This window comes from Accipiter gentilis, chromosome 33 (assembly GCF_929443795.1).
Source record: "Accipiter gentilis chromosome 33, bAccGen1.1, whole genome shotgun sequence".
In the NCBI taxonomy this organism is placed as follows: domain Eukaryota; kingdom Metazoa; phylum Chordata; class Aves; order Accipitriformes; family Accipitridae; genus Astur; species Astur gentilis.
In genome coordinates, this window is record NC_064912.1 from 3605761 (window position 1) to 3627883 (window position 22123).

General features: G+C 58.0%; 1 protein-coding gene across 2 annotated transcripts; it reads left to right on the plus strand.

Annotated features, from left to right (window-relative positions):
* Positions 1-466: 466 nt before the first annotated feature.
* Positions 467-22123, plus strand: CLCN7 (chloride voltage-gated channel 7). 2 transcript variants are annotated; one of them, XM_049791329.1, is made up of 25 exons: positions 467-672; positions 8308-8379; positions 9620-9691; positions 9889-9954; positions 10540-10672; positions 11020-11129; positions 11914-11994; positions 12434-12496; positions 13078-13161; positions 13325-13418; positions 13844-13908; positions 14383-14499; positions 14846-14900; positions 15455-15515; positions 16325-16463; positions 16720-16813; positions 18153-18322; positions 18667-18718; positions 19041-19168; positions 19348-19433; positions 19733-19865; positions 19999-20058; positions 20388-20564; positions 20672-20752; positions 20879-22123. In XM_049791329.1, exons 1-25 carry the CDS (start codon positions 544-546, stop codon positions 20963-20965), a joined length of 2409 nt encoding a protein of 802 aa, XP_049647286.1. In that variant the 5' UTR covers positions 467-543; the 3' UTR covers positions 20966-22123. The 2 variants fall into 2 exon arrangements, with proteins under 2 accessions (XP_049647286.1, XP_049647287.1); XM_049791330.1 differs by lacking the exon at positions 14383-14499.

The following is a 22123-nucleotide window of genomic DNA, read 5'->3' on the forward strand; positions in this document are numbered from 1 at the left end:
TTTGGGCCGAACTGTGCTGCTCTGGGGGGGCTCGCGTGAAGCACACAAAACGCTCCCAAACGGCTGCCCTGCGAAATTCTCTGCCAGGAGAGTAGGAGCAGCACCGGCTCTGGCTGCTCCCCAGCCCCGTGTTCCCCGGGGCGGGCGGGGCCTTGCTGCCCGGCCGCAGTTGACAGCTGGAGGTTGTGCCCGGGCCCGGCGTGGGGCAGGGCTTTGCAGCGGTCCTGCAGCCTCCCGGGCTGCCGTCACCGCTGTCACGCCCGCTGTCAGGCCCCAGCGCGGCAGAGCCCGTCCCCGTCCCGTCCCGCAGCCTCCTCGGGGGACGCGCTCCGGTCCCTTCTCCCGGGGAGGGGCGCGGGGGTCCTGCAGACGGGACTACAACTCCCATGGTGCCGCGGGGCAGGGCGGCCCCCGCCGGCCGCCGTAGCGCTCACGTGAGGGCGGTGGCGGCGCGGTCACATGACCGACCGGTGAGGCAGGGGCCGGCGGAGGTGCGTGCTGCTGCCGCCGTCATCCCTCCCCCCCCCCTTCCCCTCCCCCCGCATGGCCAACGTCGCCAAGAAGGTGTCCTGGTCCGGTCGCGATCGCGACGACGATGACGACGAGCGCGTGGGCGAGACCACCCCGCTACTCAACGGCACCGGTCCCGGGGCGGCGGCCGGCACCCGGCAGGTGGGTACCGGCGCACCGGGGTGGGAGGGGGGGATCTGCCCCCTCCCGGGCCTCCCTGCGCCGAGAGGCCGCCGGAGGGGGGCTGGGGCCGGCGGTTGGGGTCGTGTCCGCGTCCCCCTCCCTTGTAGCGTTTAACCGTGTTCGTTGCCCCGGGGCTGGGCGGCAGCTGCCGGCTGGGAGCCGCGGGGTATCGGGGCTCTGCTCCCTGAGCAGCCCCAGGGGGAGGTTGGGGCTCCTCCGGGCTCCCCCAAGCCGGGGAAAGCAGAACCTGGCAGGGCCCGGCGTGGGGAGAAGCCGGGAGGGAGCCACGGGCCCTCGGATCACTCGTGGGGGAAAAACTGAGCGTGGGGACTGACTCACTGCCTAGCTCCCGCTGTGCAGCGGGGCAGTCCTGCCAAGGCCGGCTCCCATCACGAGGTGCTGGCACACGACGATGCCGGTGCCCCGCCAGGACCCTGCCGCAGCTCCACGGGGCCAGCTCCTGCTTGCTCCTCAGCCGTCCCTGCCAGCAGGACCTCGTGCTGAGCAGGGGCCTGCTCCTGCCTGCTGGGGCTGCCCTCTTCCTTCCTACTAAAAACATTGTTCTGTGAGAGAGTCCCTTGCCTGGCAGGTGGCTGCTGCCCAAGCCAACAGGTCGGGCTCAAACACGCCGACCTCTAACGCTGGCGTGGTGGTAGACATCGTGCAGTACGGATGGAACTACGCTGGCAAAAAGCAAGTCCAGGGTGGGCTGTGTTACAAACACAGGGAGGCCAATTCCTTCTTGCAAATTAATCTTGGGTAATTAACTGAAGAGAAACTTCTCTCCAGTGTACCTTGAGGCTGTTACTTGGGCAGTCTGCCTAGCAGTCTCTCCTCCACATGCAGTGCAGTTAACTGAAGTACGCCGTGGCTCTGGCCAAGGCACTTGGTGCCTGTTACAGAGCAAAGCTGTGGCTGGGCAGGCCATGCCAGGCGAGGGTCATGGTCTGGGCGGGATGTCACTCTGGGTCCACAGGGCACTTCTGTGCCAGCACCAGGTGAGAGAGGGGGTGCTTCTGGGTGATGTCCTTGAATCTCCTGTGAAGAGTTTGCTGGGAGACTTGAGCTTAGATAGGGAGGAGTGGTGCCAGCCTTTGGCAGCTGTTAGCAGGGATGTCTCACTGAGCGTGATTCTATGCTGCCCTGCTCCTGGGCAAGTCAGAACAGCTGGCTAATTAGAGGAAAATGCAGGGTTTGTTAGACTGGAAGTGCCTAGCGTGGTGCTACGGGAGCGGGGCATGGTGGCTGGAAGAAGTTGTCTGCGCCATTGCAGCTGTTCTGGTGTAAAAAATAAAAATAATCTTCCCAGCTGGTACAACGGGACCCTGTGTATTTACAGCACGGGTTGTCTTTAAAGACCACGTGGTGAATTCTGCAGGTCTGAAGGGTGTTAAAATAGGGATTAACCAGATCTCGTGGCTGCAGGTCAGTTAGGAAAGGGTGTTCCTGGTGGCTTGAAAGAAATGCCTGAGCCACCCTACAGCAGGGGCAGTTGGTGGTGGAGACCTGGCACTGCCAATCTGATTTATTGTCACTTCACAGCACAGACAGCTCGGGCCCTGGCTGGTGACAAGGTGCTACGTGGTGTTTTCCTTGGCAAAGGAGGAGAGCGAGTACCTTGCTGGAGCTCTGAACCCACCGCTGCCCGGACCACGGGTACCCCTGCCAGTGGCACCAACCTGGCAGTGGTGGCTGGGTTGTCACAGTAGTGCTGGGGTTGCCTTTCTGTGTAGGGCAGCTGCTTCTCTCCCTCGGACAGTCCTTTGATCTAGATGCTGTATAGTCGTATTGATTGAGGTGGGAAGGCAGGACAGCTTTGGCAGAGAAACAGAGAGACTGGAGCTGCTTAGCTCACAATAGACTTAAACTTGGGTTGTGGTAATACAATAAAAATGTCCCCAATGGAGCTTCTTTCCTTTCTCAGATGCTTGTTCAATGGAAATGATCTTAAAGTGACAAAAGGAAACACAGGTCTGTAGTTCCCCAACCAACTCCTGCAAGAGACTGAGATTGAGCGCTTCTGGGTGGGAGGTGAGGAGGAGCTGGATAAACATGCCTGTGACCATAGAGGGGATGCTACAGGGTTGTGCCTGAGGTCTTCTCTGGTTTTGGAGCCAGCTGAGCACTGCTCTGGAGCTGACTGAGCATTTGTCCTCTCACCAGGACTTTCTAGTGCCTCGAGTATATCAAGAAGCGAGAGGCTGCCTGTGTGTCTGACCATCACGCCTGCCACGGGCTGCCCCTTTCCCACATTCTTGAGCCATGCATGTCAGTTCTCAGGCTGAAAAGTGGGTGGACAATTTTAGTAAGAGCAGTGGATTTCCATCATTAGGCATTTTTTGAAAGAGAACACTTTTCCTTTGCTACCCATCGAAGATATGCTCTGTGTTTGTGCTAAAATGCCTTGACTTTGGGATTGGTATAATTCTCCTGCTCCAGAGGGTGCCTGGAACAGTGGGTGTGGGCAGGTGGTCACCTAAATGTGGACCAGGCTGCTGCAGCTGCTGAGTGGCTCATCCTTCTTAACCCCTGTGTTTGTTCTGTTTCTCTAGAGGTTGTTGGTCTTGTTTTCTTTTACTTTAAGTAACAGGGTGCAAAATGCAGCCTTTGTGGCTGGCTGGCAATGCCGGAGGGCTGCCGCACTTGCTGCAATCGGAAAATCTTGGTGGGGGAGGGAGAAAAAGAGAAGTCCGCTGGGTGAGCCCCGATTCCTGACGGATGGGCTGCAGGTTGCGTGTCTGCTGGGTGCTGGCAGAGAGGCTGCCTGTCCCCTGCCCGCCTGCTGCGAGGAGCCTGGAGCTGGCCTCCCTGGAAAGCCACTGCCCTCGGGTGGTGGCAGGAGCTTCCCCAAGCAGAGGGGTTGTAGCAAGTCCAGTCCCTTCTTCTGGGTGTTCACATCGTCGGGGACTGCAGCAGCGCTTTAACCTTGCGCTGCTCCTCTGCAGAGGGCCCACATGGGACAAAGTGCCCAGAGAAAGGCAGGTGGGCCAGGACAATAACGGCGTCTCCTGGGGCAAGGAGCAACTGTGCCCTGAAGTGGCAGCAGAAGGCTGGAAGCAAAATCGTAGCTGAGTGGTGACACTACAGGGAGAGTCTGGACGCTTTCTCCCACCTTATGGGCCTGGAGGTGAGGAGCCTTGTTGTCTCCTGGTGTGGTGCATTTCAGGGATGATGGCTGTGTTGGTTTGAAGCCTGTTACAGCTCTGCGTGTGTGTCAGAGGAGGGGGATTTCAAAAGCCCTGCAGCTCATCTCCCCCATGCACTGCCATAGCTGGTGACAGGGTTTCCCCTGCCAGTGAACCACCCGGTGATGCAGCCTTGCAGCCTGGAGCCATTCTTCCCACCCAAGCAGGTAGCGGGGGCTCCGTTGCAGAGCGCACTGGAGCCAAGAGGGCTCTGGGGGCTGGGAGTCCTCTTCCTTCCCTGCCGCTGCTTCTGCAATACTGCTGTGGGCTCCTGATGTGGTCTGCGCCGTGCTTTATCTCATTGATAACAGAAAACCACGTGCTTCCAGTTCGTTAGTGAGCAGCAGGATGGTGATAAGGGGCAGCGTATGGTGGGGTGTCTTCATGCCAGGTGGTGGTCGCTGGGGGTGAGTGATGTCCTGCAGGGAGTGGCTTTTCTGGCTCATCTCTGTGGAACTGGGCTGTGGAGCAGTCAAACGCTCCCTATTTACAGTTCTTCAGAGCAACATTTGGAAAGCACTGCTAGGTCACCATGCACACAGTGTGGATTGGTTCTGTGGTATTTTAGTCTCGACTGAAGTCGTTTTGCTATTCACAAACAGGGATTGCTCTTTGACTGCTCTGCTTGGAGGTAAAACACTGCTGTGGCATCAGGTATAGCAGTGTGGCTTCTTGTCACCTTTGTCAAATGAGGACACTGGCAGCAGTCTGCTGTCTCCCACCCTGACCTGCAATGCTTCAGGCTGGTGCTGGTATCTGCATTCAGCTGCCACTGCCCGACCTTGGAGATGATCCTTCTGGGGCATGAGTAGAAGACTGTGGCTGAGATCTGCCGGATTTTTTTCTTGTTGAGATTGATCCTGAACTTGCTCTCGCCTGCTCAGAGCAGTGCTGGTGTGGGTGGCAGCGTGATGAAGGGGGAAGGGGCCTCAGGAGGTGTCTAGCCCAGCCCCTGCTAAGAGCGGATTCCTTAGACCAGTTCACTCAGGTCCATGTCTGGTGGAGATTTGGGTACTCCCAAGAACAGAGACTCTGCACCCTTTCTGGCTCCACATTCAGTGTGTCGCCACCCTCAGGGTGAACATTTGTCTCTGATATCTAAGCAGAAGTTCCCTTGCTGCAGCTTCGTCTGCTGCTTCTTGTCCCATCAGTGCGAAGCTTCAAGGAAAGACTGGCTCCATCTTCTATATAACCTCTTGTTAGGTGTCCGGAGATGGCAAGAGGATCTCTCTGAGAAGCACCAGCTTTCCTTGTACATCTTACCCATGTGCTCCAGACCCTGACTCTCTTGCTGGACTTGCTCCTGTGTCTCCATGCCTTTCTTGTCCCAGGAAGCCCAAACTGGATGCCAAGTCCCAGGTGTGCTATTGCATGTGCCAGGCAGAGGCACGGCATCTCTTCCCTGGACCTCTTGGCTGTGGTCTTGCACCATCCAGGAGGTGGTCAACCACCTCCACTGCAGGTTTGTGCCACTGACTCCTCTTCAACTTCTTCACCAGCTTGCTGCGAGACTTTTTCAACAAAGCTGCTTTCTAACCACTGGGGCACATCCATCCGAGGTGCAGGGCTTTCTATTTGCCTCTGCTAAACTTTGGGGGCTTTCCTACAGCCTGGTGAGGTCCCTCTAAGGGCATCCCTGCCTGCCAGCATACCAACTACCCTGCTGACAAAGATGTTAAGCAGTTTTGGTCCAGATCAAGGCTCCAGGCATCTCTTTGCAGAGCTCAAAATGGGTAAGGAATTAGCTTTACCACTGAAATGGGGCAGGTGCTGAGGGCTGGGTGCCATTGCTGTTCATGTGCTGCAGTTGGAGGCAGGCTCAGCTGGTCCAAGAGCCTCTCCTGGGACCGGAGAGCTGTTAACTCATCTGTGTCTTCTGGGTTTTGGCAACAATGCATGTTGTTATGTGGAGATAATCGTACCACGGTCACACTAACATCATATGTACCCGAGATCAGCAGCTGTCTTGGCCTGAGTTTGAGAAACATCCAAAGGAGGGTAGCGCTGTCTATGTGCTCGGTGAATCTTTGAGCTGTGCACAACCAACCTTCTGTCTTGGCTCCTGGCTGCCTGAATCCCCCTTGTCACTCTTATAAAAGTTGGGCACTTGTGGAAGTAGCTTTTTTCCTGTCCTCCTGGCATGTGATTCCTGTGCCGGGTGAGACAGGAGCCAGCCCTCCACTCGCAGAGCGGCTCAGCCCATCTGGATGCCGGAGGGATGCCAGGACTTAGGGGGAGGAGGTGTGGGGCATATTAAAAACATGCTGTTTGTCTAACAAAGTTCAGCTTCAGGTTCAACTGCAATTCCTTTCCTTTCATCTGTGCTTGGGTTCTGCTGCTGCCTAATCCATTGGGATTGGAACTGCCGTGCCCTAGCCACTTGCTCCATACGGAAGGGGTGTCTGGGGGATGTCACCAGTTCAGCCACGTTTGGTCTTTCTGCAGACCCCCATGGCTAGCAGAAGGAGAATTTCCCCAAAGGACTGGTCCTGTCTGAGGTGTTGGTGCCTGAGGTCTGAGCCCATGTCTGAGCAGGGGACAATGGCATGAGTGACCATTTCCATCTCATTGCCTTGATCTTGCCCTGGATGTGTGGCATCTAATGGGAGCCTTAAATCTTTGTGCTTCATGAAGCCAGCTGGACGTTGGTTCACTTGCAAGGTATCAGCTTTGTCTTTCCCAGGGCAAGGACCATGTCCTTCCCCCCTCCCCAGGATGGTGGGGACCCCGCTGGGACCTCTGCCTGCCACCAGAGCAGCTGGGCACCAGTGGGCACTGAAACGGGCAGTTCCTGCCTCCAGCTTGTGACTCAGCGTAAGTTCCCATCCATGTCCCCCCAGGGAGGTGACAGCTTTGGGTGTGCACAGTTCGTAGGAGCCTGCAGTGGTCTGCTCTGACTGTCAGGAGAAGGGTCCACCTGGAGCCATCACGGACCAGAACCAAAGACTAGGCTGCTTTCACCAAACCAGTGTCCAAAACCAGCTGCATGGAGCATTTTGTGCTCAGCCCTTCCTGTGAGCTCAGGCTGCTGGGGACAAAAGGGGGCTGAAGAGGGTTTGAGAAGCTGGGGCGAAACCTGCCTACAGGTCAGGGAGTGAATGAGAACGTGGAGAAGACGGAGAAATGGGAAAATAGGTCAGGCTGCAAACACAAAGGGATATATTCTTTGTCTGCAGTGACGTGTGTGGCTCCCGGCTGCTCTGGCCTGCACGTTCCGGACTGGATCGGTGGGGATTAAAGCAGCAGGGGCTCGATCTCGGATCTGTCGGCTTGCTAGCAGAGAGACACCGAAATGCCAGGGCCCTGCTGTTGCTTGCCATTCCCCTTTTATTCTCCAGTCCTTTAGCCTGGCAGCTGGGGAGGGATGAGGCTCTGGAGGGGAAGATCTTAATGTTGAGAAATGATGTTTGGGCTGTACTTAGTGACAGTGCTGCTCGCGTCCCTGTGTTTCACAATGGCAGAGGGGTGACGGCAGCTTGCCTGGTTGTGCTGCATCCCCTCACGGCACTGCCCAGCTAGAGGCTGGCTCAGCTGCAGCCCAAGCCCTTGCCTGCATCAGCCAGGAGGTGAGAGGTGCCCCAGATAGTCCAAAAAACTCCCATGTTATGCAATTGCACTGCCAGTAACGAGCCCGAGTGGTCACCACCGAAAGGAGAACCTGCTCTCCAGAGGGAGATGCAAATGCTCCTTCCCAGCATCGCAGTGGGGCCGGCTCGGAGAGGCGCCGGTGTCCCTGAGGCTGCGTGCCCCGCTTCCTCTTGTGTGTGCTGGCTGGCAGCCAGCCCAGCCATCGCTCCGGTCCTGGCTGCTCGGAGGGAGACAAACACACCGACATGCTCATCTCCCTGGCTGGGAACTGCTCCCGTGGAGCAGATGGCAGAGCCAAATGTGCCCTTGGCCATCCCTTATTGCTGGCTGGGCGTGCGAGCTGGGGGGGATGGCCCCGGCATGTCTTGGTGTGCTTGTGACTGTGGAGATGGCGTTTTCTGTTTGGGGGGTCTGTCCCTGCCCAGCTCCAAGGGAGCGTGGAACGTGCAACTCAGCATGGGTTTGCTGGTTGCATGGCTGCTGCATTGGGGTACTGCACTTGTCGGCCAGAGGCTGTTGGTGACTCTCGCCACCTCTCGGGGCTGCTGGCTGCCAGTCCTGGAGGAGCCACTGCTGGCTGGCACCTTTCCTGGGTGAGCCAGCTCTGCCAGCTAACAGCTTAGAGTGGCTTGCCCAAACCCTGGCAGGCTGCTGCTGCTTCGAGCTCCCTCTGGGGTGGTGGGTCCCACCTCCTCAGTGTGTCCTCCGAGAGCAGTCCTCTGTGGGTGCTGCGCTTTGGGGGGCTTGGGCTGTGGGCAGGCACCCGCGTGCTTGCTTCTGCCTTCTGCCAAGGCTTGCAGTGCATTCAGGAATTGACCCCGTTTTTCCCTTCTCTCCTCAGCTCACTCCTTCCTCCTTCCTGCGCATCGGGCAGCTGAGCAATGTGGACCTCAACGAGGATGTCCGTGAGCTGGTGAGTGGCACAGAAAGGGGCCCACCACTACCGAGACCCCTTGCCGCCTTCCACTAACAGCACTAACGGCTGTTTTTGTTCCCCCCACTCACATCCTGCTTGTCCCACGAGGGCTCCAGTGCTTCCTGCTGGGCTGCGTGACCTTTGTGGCATGGGCTGCCTGCTGCTCTGCCTCGACTGTCGCTGCTTCCCCTTAGTCACAGCACTGGCCCAAGGACATCGTGGTCCCCTGCATCTCTCTGGGCAGCAGCACCAGCCCGCCGGCACAGACCTTCCTCCCGTGGGAGCAAATGCACAAGCGGATGGGGTGGGAAGGGATTTCTTCCTTGTTGCCATGAGAGGTCCTTAAAGCTGCTTCTCTTGCCTGCTGCCCAGCTCCGCGTGAAGGCAGGGGAGGGGACAAGCAGTGTGACGACAGCTGGGGGGGAGAACATCTCAGCCCTGGGGACAGGGCTGGTGGCAGAGGGGGCATCTTGCAAAAACTCTCAGATTTCAAATTATTTCCCCCCCCCATCCCCAAAAAGTTTTTCTTCCCCAGATGCTTCTGCCTCAGCTCCAGAGCTGTAGGAAGAACAAACGAGAAGACAACTTTTGCTAAATATTTCTTGTGGAATTCTTAAATGGGAAGGAATATGTCTTAATCTGGCGCCTCAGAGGACAAGCTGGGCCTGCTTTGGCTGTAGCTGTAACGTGGGGCTGGGGAAGGGTGCGGGGTGCTGCTGTCCCGGGGGCCCTTACAGCATCCTTGGTAAATGCCCTAATTTGGAGCTGGGAATAGCTTGCACGGTCAAAGGCGTTTGGGAAACAGAATTTGGTTTCTGCCCAAAAACGTGAGCCTGCTTGAAATAGCTCCTTGCTTTTGGCCGAAGGAATTTCCTGCCAAGATGAAAGGTTGCCCTCAGCCGGAGCACGGAGCCGCTTGGAGGCAACGCCGGATCAACATGGCAGCGTGGTACCCAGCCGGGCAAACCCCTCATCTGCTCATGGGGAAATGTCCTGCCCGGAGGTGGAGAGGCAGTGGGTGAGAGTGCACACCCAACTGCCTGTTCCAGCTTAAATCCCATACATCCACCAACTGGTGGAAAATCATTGCAGATCCCAGCCTGCCAGGCAGCTTGCACTCTGCAGTCCTCACTGCCTCTCCTGAGTGTAAAAACTAGTGTTAAACCAGCAGTTATGCAGCAGAGGAGAGGGTTGGACTTGGGCCTGGCCATCCTAACTCATACATCATGTCCTGCAGGAGACGGAGCTCCCTCGGCAGTATCCCAATGAGATCCCCCACAATGAGAAGCTCCTGTCGCTCAAGTATGAGGTAAGTGCCCATCTCCCCCATCTCGGCTCTGCTCCCTGGGATGCAGCAGGTAAGGTACCTGGGGCAGGGACTCATGGCTGCCCATCTAGGGGGGTTTCAATGGGGAAGGAGCAAGATTGAGGGAGGAAAATGATACAGGGGTGTGGAATCTCTTCCCCTCTGCTAGATGGTAACAACATCTCCCTTTCCTGAACTAGAGCTTGGACTATGACAACAGTGAAAACCAGCTGTTCCTGGAGGAGGAGAGGAGGATAAACCACACAGTGAGTCTTGCTGTGACCTGGCTGCCCACTGTCCCCGCAGCCAGGATGGCCCAGGGAAGCTGTTCCTCCTGCCTGGCTGCTGGGAGGCTTCTCTGTGATGGGGGAGGTTGTGCTTAAAGCAGCGCTTGAGCTGGGGTGGGTTTATGGGCTCTGACCAGTTTGTGAAAAGCTGTGAAACCTCAGGACCAAGGACCCAGCATAGGATGGTTTGAATGGGAGCTAGCCTGGGTGTGCATGGTGGCATTGCTGGGCAGCACAGGGCAGGTCCCTGAGCAGAGGGCCTTCTGGAACCATGTGAAGCATCTGCCCTGGGGGCTTTGGGAGTCAGTGCCACAGCAAGAAGCCCAACAGGAAGGGCCTGATGGAGGCAGGCAAGCTGGGAAAGCACATCTGCTGTTAGGGATCCCACACAGGGACTTTGCGATCCTGGGCCAGCCAGAATTGGTTTTCCCTGGGCAGCTCTCCTTGGAGCTGCCCAGGCTTAGGGCTGTGTTGGGGAAGGTGGCCAGGTGGGTTTGAGTCCCCTCAATGCTGGCAGGGGCTGGGCTGGGTGGCAGCAGGGTCTGACGGCTGTCTACCCCTCAGGCTTTCCGGACGGTGGAGATAAAGCGCTGGGTCATCTGTGCCATGATCGGCATCCTTACCGGCCTCGTCGCCTGCTTTATTGATATCGTGGTGGAGAACCTGGCTGGGCTGAAATACCGGGTGGTGAAGGGCAGTATCCTCCCATGGAGCTGTGGCCACCAGCCAGCTGGGAACTGTGGGATCTCTGCTCTTGGTAGCCTTGAGAGGGGTGCTGGGGGAGATGGCAGCGCTTCCTTGCCTGGGTTTGTTGGCACAGACCCTGCCGCCCAAGGTGCTGCCAAGTGCCCGGCTGCTCTGTGGGGCTGAGCTGTGGCTGGGCACTGCTGTAACGGTGGAGGCTCCTTGCAGCAGCCCAGGCTGCCCTAAGAGCACAGGATCTGCTGCGCTGCCATAGCTGAAGAAGCGTTTTATCAATGCATTATCGCAGTGGGAGGGATGGTACCCAACCAATACTTGCCTTTCCTTGAGCTGCTTCCCCAGACATCGACAAGTTCACAGAGAAAGGGGGCCTGTCTTTCTCCCTGTTGCTCTGGGCCACCCTGAATGCCAGCGTGGTGATGGTGGGCTCCGTGATTGTTGCTTTCATAGAGGTAAGTGTTTGGAACTGGTCTGGGTTGGGGTATCCCTGTACCTCCTGCCCTGGCTCTTTACATGGGGGAAGCAGGATCGTGTCTCCAGAAAACATGCAAATTTGTGTAATAGCAAATATACTTCTGCCAAATTGGCTCTTGGTAGCCCCAGTTCCTCGGCATTGGCTCCAGCTGTGCTGTCGAGTTTCTCTGGGTTCATCAGACTGATGGGACGTGCCGGCCTTCGCTGGCAGCTGCAGCCTGGGGCAGAGGGTGTGCTCTAGCCTTGGGCACAGGCGCAGCTCTTGCAAGCCTTGGCCCTGGCCTGGCCTCTCCACATTGGGGCTACGTGAGTGCCAGCAGAGAGCAGGCTGATTGGATGCCTCGGGGACATGGTCTGGGGGACAAGCCAGAGACTGGGGCTGGTTATGGCTGGGAGGGGGGGATGGCTCCCTATGGGCCACTCTGAGTCAGCAGTGTCTTCCTTGTGGCTTTACACTTGCTCTCCCTGGCCACCAAGTGTGAGCCTTCTGCAGCAATGGGCCTCTTGCCATGGCATGGTGGTGGGAACACCCTAGTGTCCTCCAAGAACCCAGAACCCAGCCTCCCTGCCATATTTTCCCTTAGAGGCAGTGGGTGCCTCCCTCTAGCCCACCTCCAGAGCCTGTAGATAGGCTTTGGCCTCATCTCTGAGCTTACCCAAGGGTGTCCTTGGTGTGCCCTGTGCTGAGAGACAGGGGTAAGGTGGCCAGCGTGTCCCCATCCTGTACATGGCAGCCACTCGTGTTCTCCCTGCTCCCTGCAGCCCGTCGCAGCTGGCAGCGGCATTCCCCAGATCAAATGCTATCTCAATGGCGTGAAGATCCCGCACGTTGTTCGCCTCAAGGTAGGAAGCGGGAGGTGGTGGGATGCATGTCTTCTGCCTGTGATGGGGCCCCCTCCACTGGGCTGGCCCGGGCGTGTTTTGTCCTGATGGGGTGGTCCCTGCCTGTGCTGCGGCAGAGGAGGAGCTGGTACGAGCTCCTGACCACCCTGCTGCACTGCCCAGCTCCGTATCTGTTCCCCCCGGTGTCAGGCAGTTAAATGTCCTGCCCTGGGATCGGCAGCTTGCACTGGGAAGAGCAGCCTTAAGTAATTTTTTTGTTCTGGCCAAGAAGCAAGTTGGCCAACCCCATTGCACAACGGAGGGCTGAGAATCACAAGTTCACCAGGGTCACTGGCTCCTGCCCCTGTGGCTGGCTGGGTCCGTGTCCCCCGTGGTTGTTGCAGTCATGATCCTTGTGCCACCCATGTGATGTGCTGTGCTTGTCGTCTCTGTTTTGCAGACCCTGGTAATCAAAGTCTGCGGAGTCATCCTCTCGGTGGTCGGCGGCCTGGCCGTTGGGAAGGTGATGTGCACAAAGCGCTCCCTGGCACGATGCTAGCATGTTGTTACCCACTGCTGGCACATGTGCCGCAGCCCGTCACCAGCCCTGCCCTGCAGAGACTTCCCAGTTTTATTCCCTGGTGTGCTGGCCAAGGTGACTATGGCATGGCCAGGTTTGGGGAGCCCCCAGGGCACGTAGTGCCGGCCCCCAGGGTGTGTGGTGCCACCGAGCCAGCCTGTGTGTGGCTCAGCTGAGGGCAGGAGAGCAGCAGCCTACATCCATCGGTGGTTGTCCCTGCAAATGTTAGATGGGGGAGACCTGGGTGCCCTGTTGGGACCTTTCTAGCTTGCTGGGATTGAAGGCAGGCAAGAGAAGCCCCTGTCTCCTTGGCTGGAGAGAGCGCTGTTGGGAAGAGGAGGTGGCCACAGGAGCTGCTTGCTAGAACGAGGTTTTAAGGGGGAAAATGGCAAGGTCTGCTTCCCAGAGGAAAATCCTCCTGGCCACCTTCTTCAGGGCTGCAACCTGGTATGCGACATTCAACCATCCCTGACTGTCCCTGGGGTTCTTCCTTCTCTGATCTGACTCTGCTCTCCTGCCTGTAGGAAGGACCCATGATTCACTCTGGAGCGGTGATTGCTGCTGGGATCTCCCAGGGAAGATCCACATCTTTAAAGCGAGACTTCAAGGTTGGTGCTGAGGGGCTGAACTGCAGGTGACCCTCCTGTGCCCAAACCGGGCTGTTCCTCAGGGTCACGCTGGTGACTTGGGGTCATATATGACATACCCTGTGTTTCCCCTAAACTCAGGCCTGTGGCCAGCCCTAAACCTGCTTTCGCTTCGGTATTTCAGATCTTTGAGTACTTCCGCAGAGACACGGAAAAGAGGGACTTTGTCTCGGCTGGAGCTGCTGCTGGTGTCTCAGCTGCGTTTGGTGCCCCTGTGGGTATGTATCTTAGCTTTCTGATGCTGAGTGGTATACCTGCACGTGGGTCTCATTAGGAGGTTGCTCCCACTTGCATGCACACAGCTGCCAGGATCTGCCTAGGGTACTACAGAACCTCTCCTGCAAAGTGCCCAGCCCAGCTCCAAGCTGTCCTGCCATGCCACGCAGGTCTTGGGAAGACAAGAGGGGGGTCATCTGTCTCTGATCCCAAATGTTGCCTCCCTGCAATGGAGGAGGGCAGTCACTGCGACCAGTACATGACTGATGGCTTGGTGGGCTTGCTGGTCCCTTCGCTGGAGCCTGTGAGGTCCGGGGCAGTGTGGGGCAAGTGGGCTGGGATGAATTTGGGTGCCTCAGCTGGTGCTGTGAGCCAAGGGTCTGTGGCACGTGCCCCTTGTGAAGGTGTTTGTGCCTTGCATTTGCAGGGGGTGTTCTCTTCAGCTTGGAGGAAGGAGCTTCCTTCTGGAACCAGTTCCTGACGTGGAGAATCGTAAGTGCTGGAAAGCAAGAGCAGTAAATTGAGGGCTGACAGTTCTGGTGTGATGCATTGCCTTTTCCCGATGCCCCACAGCCCCAGGCCTCCTGCCATCTCTGCCCCAGCGGGCAGCCATGTGTAACACATCCCAGGGAACATTATCTCAGGTCCCCTTCTGTGCCCTGGTCGTCAGGGGCTGAATTTGGACCTGGCTGAGCAACATCTTGCTGCCAACTACTTTCTAAGGGAGCAGCCTTGGGCTGTGCTCCTGGGCAATGGAAAGGTGAAAGGAGGAGCAAGCCCCTGGTTGGTGTAAGCTGTCCAGAGTGCTGCTACAGGGAATGTGGCTTCTTGTCCCCACCATACCGTGGGTACCAAGCCCTATCCAAGGGCCTAGGAGGGGGCGGTTCGAGGTAGTGCGGGGGGCAAATGGTAAGGGAGCAGGGCTGGAGGCATCTGGCAGTGACTCTGGGCTGCATCTCCTTCCAGTTCTTTGCCTCCATGATCTCTACGTTTACTCTCAACTCTGTCCTGAGTGTTTACCACGGCAATGCTTGGGATCTCTCCAGCCCTGGGCTCATCAACTTTGGCAGGTTTGATAATGAGGTATGGCACAGATATTCCCCATGTAGGGCTCTGTTTGGGGGGGTTAGAAGCAACCCATGGCAGCTTGGGGTCACCAGTCTGTCTTAAAACATCACCCAGGGGCTGAGGCAGGCTCTGCCCAAGCAGGCTGTGGGGTCTGGCCAGATCCCAGCTCCACCAATCCCAGCAAAAGGCTTTTCTGCAGCCATTGCTGGGTCTGGGGGCTGCAGGGTGTCCAGAAGAGATGTTGTGGCAGCTCTGGGAGCCGCTCACCAGCACAGGCTTGTGCTGTCCCAGCAGACAGTGACCGGCTGCAGGGCTGCAGATGGGCCAGGAGATCTGAAACCCGTTTCTTTCTTGCTTGCAGAAAATGGGATACACGATCCAGGAAATTCCTATCTTCATCTTTATGGGAGTGGTTGGTAAGAGAGTGCTGCTATTTCAATTTGATCAGTCTGAATAATTTCCTCTGTTCTGTCTGGGTCTGAAAAGCTTTGGGATCCAGTTTCCTGGGGAGAATGTGAAATCCATTACTCTGGAGCAGAGGCTGTGGGGCTTACAAGGGGATGAGAGCTGGATTCTAGCCCAACCCTTACCCTTGCAGCAAAGGCGAGCCCTTTTGCAGTACATGGATTAAAGTAATTGAGTGGGGTCAGTGCATGGCAGTCATGGGCAGCCCTTGCTTTCAAATGAGCTGCTCTTATCCCTGCGGAGTTGGCCAGTCCCTTGTTTCCCGAGTGCCAGGGCTGTGACACTGGTCCCTGGCCACTCTGCTGCTGGTGCTTGGCTCCTCTTGGTGTCAGGTCCTAGCTGTCTCTGCAGGGACAGTGTCCACATGTCCCAGGACTGCTGGTCATGCTGGATGGGTTGTTGATGTCTCCCTGTGATTCACAGGTTCCTTGTGTCCTGGGCAGCCATAGGACAGCCTGCGACCTTCATGCTGAGCTTTTCATTCACAGCTTTTTTGCATTCACAGGCGGGATCCTCGGGGCCCTGTTCAATGCCCTCAATTACTGGTTAACGATGTTCCGGATCAGGTAAGAGCTCATGGGTAACTAAGGGGATTGGCATGGGTTGGCTGGCACATCCTGCACTCCCTCAGAGCACCATGCCCAGCCAGCGCAAGGCTGTAATCTCACACTTAACGTGAGAAACAGCAGCCCCTGGAAGCTGGGAGGCAAAGATGCCACGTGCCTCTCGCTGCCTGCAGTCAAGGCTGTGACCCACAGCATCCTACCGTTGCTCTGACCCTGCTAAGTATTTCGCTTCAGTGACTTGAGGGCCCAAAGGAGTGCAAACACTGCACAGACCTGACTGTTATGTGCTTCTGAGAGTCACAAGAGAATGGAGGGAGCTGCTAAAGCCATCCGAGCCCAGTCTGGCACAGATAATACTTGTCACCAGCTTTTCATACACCAGGACCAGCCTTGTGGCCTCAGGGAGGGGTGACCTATGGAGGTGGAGTGGTGAAGGGCCTGCAGCAGCTTCCAGGGCGTCACTCCTCTTGGGCCTTCACGGGCCGCAGCTTTCTGGGCTTGGTTCTGCCCTGTCCCCCCAGCCAGGTCACGCCAACCTTTCCATGGGAGCTGTGCCTGGCTCCATGCGGGGGAGGCAGGCAGGTCTGCTGGAGCTGGCTGGGCAAAGCTGCTCTTGCTGCTGGCCTCCTGCCCCAGGTAACCATGACAGCTTTGCCAGAGGACAGAGTGCAGGACAGCCTGGCAGGGTCTGGGAAGGGAGCAGAGGCAGCCAGCCTGTCTGTATGCCTGACGTGATGTGCCAAGCCAGGCTGTGGGTGATCCTGCTTGCACCCCTGGGTGACACCCTCACTCCTCTGCTCCCTTTACAGGTACATCCACCGGCCCTGCCTCCAGGTGGTTGAGGCCATGCTGGTGGCAGCAGTGACAGCGACTGTGGGGTTCGTCATGATTTACTGCTCAAGAGACTGCCAGCCCATCCAGGGGAGCACGGTGGCATATCCCCTGCAGGTAAGTGGGGGGCACCCTGAGCCTGGGCAGAGGCTGAGGGCTGAGCAGGGAGATGAGACCCTGCTGGGTTTTGTGGCACTGGACCTCCCAGTCAATCCCCTCCACTGTGGGCAGAGCTGGAGACCCAAGCAGTATTGGTGCGCTTGCTGCCCAGAGCTGCCGCCTCGCTGACACATTCCCCTGAGCCTGGCAGCCTTCCCTGCTGCAGCACAGCCCAGATCTGCCACTTCTGACCCTCTCTTTTCTTCTTCCTCAGCTTTTCTGTGCTGATGGAGAGTACAACTCTATGGCCACTGCCTTCTTCAACACACCTGAGAAGAGCGTCGTCAACCTCTTCCATGACCCTCCAGGTCTGTGCACCCAGCGAGCAGGTCCTTGAACATGAGCAGAGCAGGGCTGGGCTTGTGTGAGGTGGCCAGCCTGTTCCATGGCTGCTTGTGGGACGAGGCAGGGGATGATCAGCACGGCCCCCTGAGGGCACAATGGGATCCAGCAAAGCACCGTGCCTGCTCCTTTCCTGTGGTGGTGGAAGGAAGAGGGATGGATGCAGCGCCTCGTGGCACCTACGAGCTTGGCCAAGGGCTGTGGTCTTGGGAGCCTGTGGACAAGGACCTGGTTTTGTTTGTGCATGTTTGCAAGCTGTTGCTTGTGAGTTGTGTGGGAGCATGTATGACCCTCACTGGCTGTCTGAAGTCTATCCTGGAAATGTCCCTGGCTGTTTTCTTAATTAGCAGGGCCTATTGCCCCAGAATGACTTTACCTTCTGGGCAAGTTGTGGAGGTGGATCTTGGGGTTTGGATTTGCTTGAGAAATGCAATATGGCTCCAAAGTTCCCGCTCCCATTTCCCTTGGTCCTAGTGTAAGATCAGTGTGCCCTCTGCCTGCTGGTCTGAGTTTCATGCTCAGCTCCATGTGGGCAGGGAGCAGACAGCTCCAAATTTCTAGACAGTTAGCCCAGACAGTGCAGCTTGGCCACCTGAAGCTAAGTGACGATCATCCTGTGTCTCAAGGCTGCTCCCTGCAGTGCTGGATCCTCCCTGGCTTAGGGCTTCAGTCCATTGACCTCTCTGTGAAGGAGAGGTTGCAAAGTACTCTTTTAAACTAGACTGAGCTGCTCAGCAGTCCTAAAATAGCAATAGGCTGAGTCCTGGGGACAGCAGGGTCTTGCTGTGATGGTACAGCCTGTGCCGTGGGGCAGCCTGGGACTGGCCGGAGTAGCTGTGGGAGCTGTGGGACAGGAGGGGGTTTGCAGGACCTACTCTGCTGAGTTGATCCCAAAGCTGGCAGTAGGACCCTTGCCAGCTCACCTCTGTCCTCCTGACCTTGTCCTCCAGTTCTGGTGGTCCCTCGGGGCTTTGAAGTTCATCATGCTGCCTCATGGGAGGCTGGGAACCACAGAGCTGGGAGGGGGATGGGTCATCATGAGTCACGAGATGGAGGAAAGGCGCGTGCTGGACTCGGTGGGATGGGAGGGCTTGGGATAGCACTGGCTGGTGGGGCCCTTGAGGGGACAGAAACAACCTAAAGAGCGGGGCTGAAAGGCTTGTGCTGCCAGGGTAGAAGGTGCACCTGATGAGAGGGGCTTTCACGCTGGGGCAGCTGCTGTCTGTTCTCCCATGGCTGCAGCCCATGGCAGTGTCCTCTGGGCTGTGGGACCAGCACTGACTCTACATTCTCTCTCCACCTCAGGTTCCTACAACCCGATGACACTGGGCATGTTCACCCTGATGTATTTCTTCCTGGCCTGCTGGACCTATGGCCTCACGGTGTCCGCAGGGGTTTTCATCCCCTCCCTGCTGATCGGCGCTGCCTGGGGGAGGCTCTTCGGCATCTCCCTGTCATACCTAACCAAAGGCTCAGTGAGTCCCCGGTGGGAAGGGGTGTTGGGCGGTGGGAGCCATGGCACTCAGCCCTCCTCCTCCCTTGCCGCTGGGCAGGTGGCATGTGCAGGCAATGTGCATGAAGCTGGCTAACAGCTTGGCACAGCAGTCTGGAGAGGGTTGGCTCCTCACTTGATGCCTTCCTGAGCTGGGTCTGGACTTGCCTGTGTCCCAACAGAGCCCTGCCAGAAGCTGGGCTGTGCAGCAGCCTTAGGCACTCTCCCCCACTTTGGAGGGGGGGTTGGGGGCCAGGGCACTAATCACTATCTCTGGATGCCCTGGAGACAGCAGCTAACTCGGCTCCTTCTCTCTCCTGTGCTCAGATCTGGGCTGACCCTGGGAAGTATGCCCTGATGGGAGCTGCCGCACAACTGGGTGAGTTCCCTGTGGCGCAGTCTTGGCCACCACCTGCTCATGTTGGGGTGAAGGTGGCATGGAAAAAAGCAATCCCTGCTTCCCTGTTGCAGCTTCTTCCCCAGCTGAAGCTCAGCCTGGCTGTCGGCTTCCTAATGACCCTGCCAAGCAGAGGCAGCGCTGGGGCACTAGTGAGGGCTGGACTCATCCAGGGCACCCCTGCCTGTCTGGGCAGTCCTGGATCACTATGCAGAGACTCAGGGGCCTCAGGTGTTTTGCTATCTCCTCACCCTGCATTTCCCTGCCCTCCTAAACCCCCAAACTCCTTGGGTGTCTCTTGCAGGTGGGATAGTGCGGATGACACTGAGTCTCACAGTCATCATGATGGAGGCAACAGGCAATGTCACCTATGGCTTCCCTATCATGCTCGTGCTGATGACAGCAAAGATTGTAGGAGACTACTTTGTGGAGGTGAGGGCTGGTGTGCCCATCAGGACATAGCGAGAGCCTGTGGGTCAGCTTTGGTGATGCTGGGGAGCCATAAGGGGGCCAGGAGAAGTGTGTGCTCCCTCTCAGACGTGAGCTGCTGCCTGGCTGTACCTCCTCAGTGTTTCACCAGGCTTCTCCTGATGGCTTGCCTCTCGTTGCAGGGGCTCTATGACATGCACATTCAGCTGCAGAGTGTGCCCTTCCTGCATTGGGAAGCCCCAGTGACATCCCACTCCCTCACAGCCAGGTAGGTGGGCTGGGGGATGCTTGTGACTCCCAGGGTGGCAGCTTTTTGACCACACTGTTGGCCTGAGCTGGAAATGGAGGTGGTGACAAAATTTGGTCCTGGGAGCCTGCTGTCCCCTGGTGCCACCAGCCCAGCTCCTTCCCCAGCAGGGAACATGGCCTGCAGTGGATTTCCTCCCCATGTCCCTGGCAGGTTTTGGGGACAGCGGAGGCATCAGGGCTGCAGAGGCGTGTGTATTGGGGGGGATATTTGGGGCATGCTGCCGTGGGGCTGTGTTTCACACTGAGCCTTCCTTGCAGGGAGGTCATGAGTACTCCTGTCACCTGCCTGCGGAGGATTGAGCGAGTGGGCACGGTTGTGGACATCCTCAGCGACACCTCCTCCAACCACAATGGCTTCCCAGTGGTGGAGAGCAACCCTGATGCCACGCAGGTGGTGTGGGTGCTGCTTGCGAGGGCATACAGCTGGGGGTTGGCCATGCAAGGACTGGCTATGGTGTGGGACCCTTACCCTTGCCTTCCCCCCTCATTCCCAGCCCCATCTCATGCACAGTGCTCTGTCACAGGTCGCAGGACTGCGGGGTTTGATCCTGCGTTCCCAGCTCATCGTCCTGCTGAAGCACAAGGTGGGTGATGCTGTGTGGAGGCTATTTGGGCTGTGTCTGAGCCCCAGTGCCCTTGTGCCCTGCCTCAGGCCCCTTGCTCCCTGCCTTGCTTGGGTGGAGCTGGCAGAGGGTCCCTGTCATCTCCCTCAGCTCACCCAAGGAGACGGTGGGGACTGCTGTGCCGTGCTGGGGTTACCCCAGCATCATCCTGCACCCCACTGGGCTCACAAACCCTGAGTAAATGGGAAACAGGCTGTTCTGCAGGTGGTTCATCTGCCCCTGTGCATTGCCCTGGCCCTGGTGCCTGTCAGTGCTGCAGGACAGTCCCCGACAGTCTCTTTCCTCCCAAGGTTTTTGTGGAAAGGGCCAACCTGAGCCTGGTGCAGCGGCGGCTGAAGCTGAAGGATTTTCGGGATGCCTACCCCCGCTTCCCTCCCATCCAGTCCATCCATGTTTCTCAGGATGAGCGCGAGTGCATGATTGACCTCAGCGAGTTCATGAACCCCTCACCCTACACTGTGCCTCAGGTAATTGCCAGGGACCTCTCCACACCCCAGCATCCCAGGTGTCATGGGTGGTTGATGGGTGCTGGCTGGGGATGCCGCAGCCCACGCAGCCCCACTCTACCTTGCAGGAGGCATCTCTGCCACGGGTGTTCAAGCTCTTCCGAGCCCTGGGACTGCGGCACCTGGTGGTTGTGGACAATCGCAACGAGGTGAGTCCCTGCTTACCACGTGCGGGCAGCCTAGGCTTCTCAGGGCTGGAGAGGGACAGGACACGCTGCCCTTGTCCCCAGGCTCTGCATGCCAGTGTGGGCTGTAACCTGTCCCTTTCCTGGCAGGTGGTGGGCATGGTCACCCGCAAGGACCTTGCCAGGTACCGGCTGGGGAAGGAAGGCCTGGAGGAGCTTTCGCTGGCACAGACGTGATGTGGGGTAGCGTTGCCCAGCAGAGATGCACCCTGGCCCCTTGGAGCTGGGGATACCCTTTTGCAGAGGTGGGGAGAGGACTGGGCCAGTCTGTGCAGGCATCATGGTGCCTGGAGCACCGGCATGGCCGTGCTGACCTGGCTCTCCTGTCCATCGCTGCCTTCTCATGTCTAATGCCTCCTTCTCACCCCTTCTTCTGCTTGCCCAAGGGATCAAAAAGTACCCTTGGTTCTGTTAGCTCCTGGCATAGGCTCTGCCTGAGGGTTGGGTGAAGGCTGGAGTGGGCCGGGGGAGCAGAAGTGTCTGGCTGAGCTGGGCACAGTCCTCTGCTATGGTACGTGGCCTCTGTCGCCTTACGCCCCCAGCTTGAACTGCCCAGTACCTAGCCCTAGCCCTGCCCTGGCCCCTGTGGCAGGGCCTGTGTGGGGAGCAGAGGGGGGACATGGTGGGGCTCCCTCCTGCTCTCAGGGCCCCGTCCCCCCTGCCCTGTGCTCCTGCTGGCTGGGTTGGGCTGAGCCCTGGGGCAGGCGGTTTCATTTCTGCACCTCTAGCTGGAGGAAGAGGCTGTGCCCTGTGCGGCTGTGCAATAAAAGGGCTCCCATGGTTCAGCAGCTGCCGCCTCTTGCTCTTTCTTGGCTCCGTTGGCCACTCTGACCCCAACCTGCCTGTGGGGGGACACCTGTGGGGTTTGGGGCAGGGGTGGGGAGGGGAGAGCTGCCTGCTCTGGGGCAGTGTTGGTCCTGCAGCCTGTGGCCCTAGCATGTGCCCGTCTGCTGCTCTTGCCCTCCTCCCACCATTGCTGCTGCCTCTCCCCTCTACCGCTGCTGGGGTCCAGAGTGACGCCGGGTGTGTTTCTGCACTTGCTGCAGCTTGTTCTGGCCCTTTCCAGCAGCCTGGACCCTGCCCTAAAACCAATCACCAGCCCTGGATCTGGGCAGGGCCAGGGAGCAGAGCCTGCACTCCTCTGGGTGATGAGGAAGGCTCCAGCCCTGGCACCTCAGCTCCCCCATCTCCCACCATCCTTGCTCCTCACCTTGGCGTTGTTCCTTGCCCTGGCTTGGGGCTGCCCCCTCCTCCCTCGGGCATGGGCAACCTGGTGTCTGGAGCGACTTTTGATTGCAGGATACTGTGCTGAAATAAAGCCTGTTTGTACTTTTA

Bases quoted from the DNA above. Each gene is read 5' to 3' on its own strand.
- CLCN7 (XM_049791329.1), top strand. From the start codon at position 544: ATGGCCAACGTCGCCAAGAAGGTGTCCTGGTCCGGTCGCGATCGCGAC. The intron at 16,814-18,152 runs GTCTGTGCACCC...TCTCCACCTCAG, and splicing joins CCTCTTCCATGACCCTCCAG to GTTCCTACAACCCGATGACA. The intron at 19,434-19,732 runs GTAGGTGGGCTG...CCTTCCTTGCAG, and splicing joins TCCCACTCCCTCACAGCCAG to GGAGGTCATGAGTACTCCTG.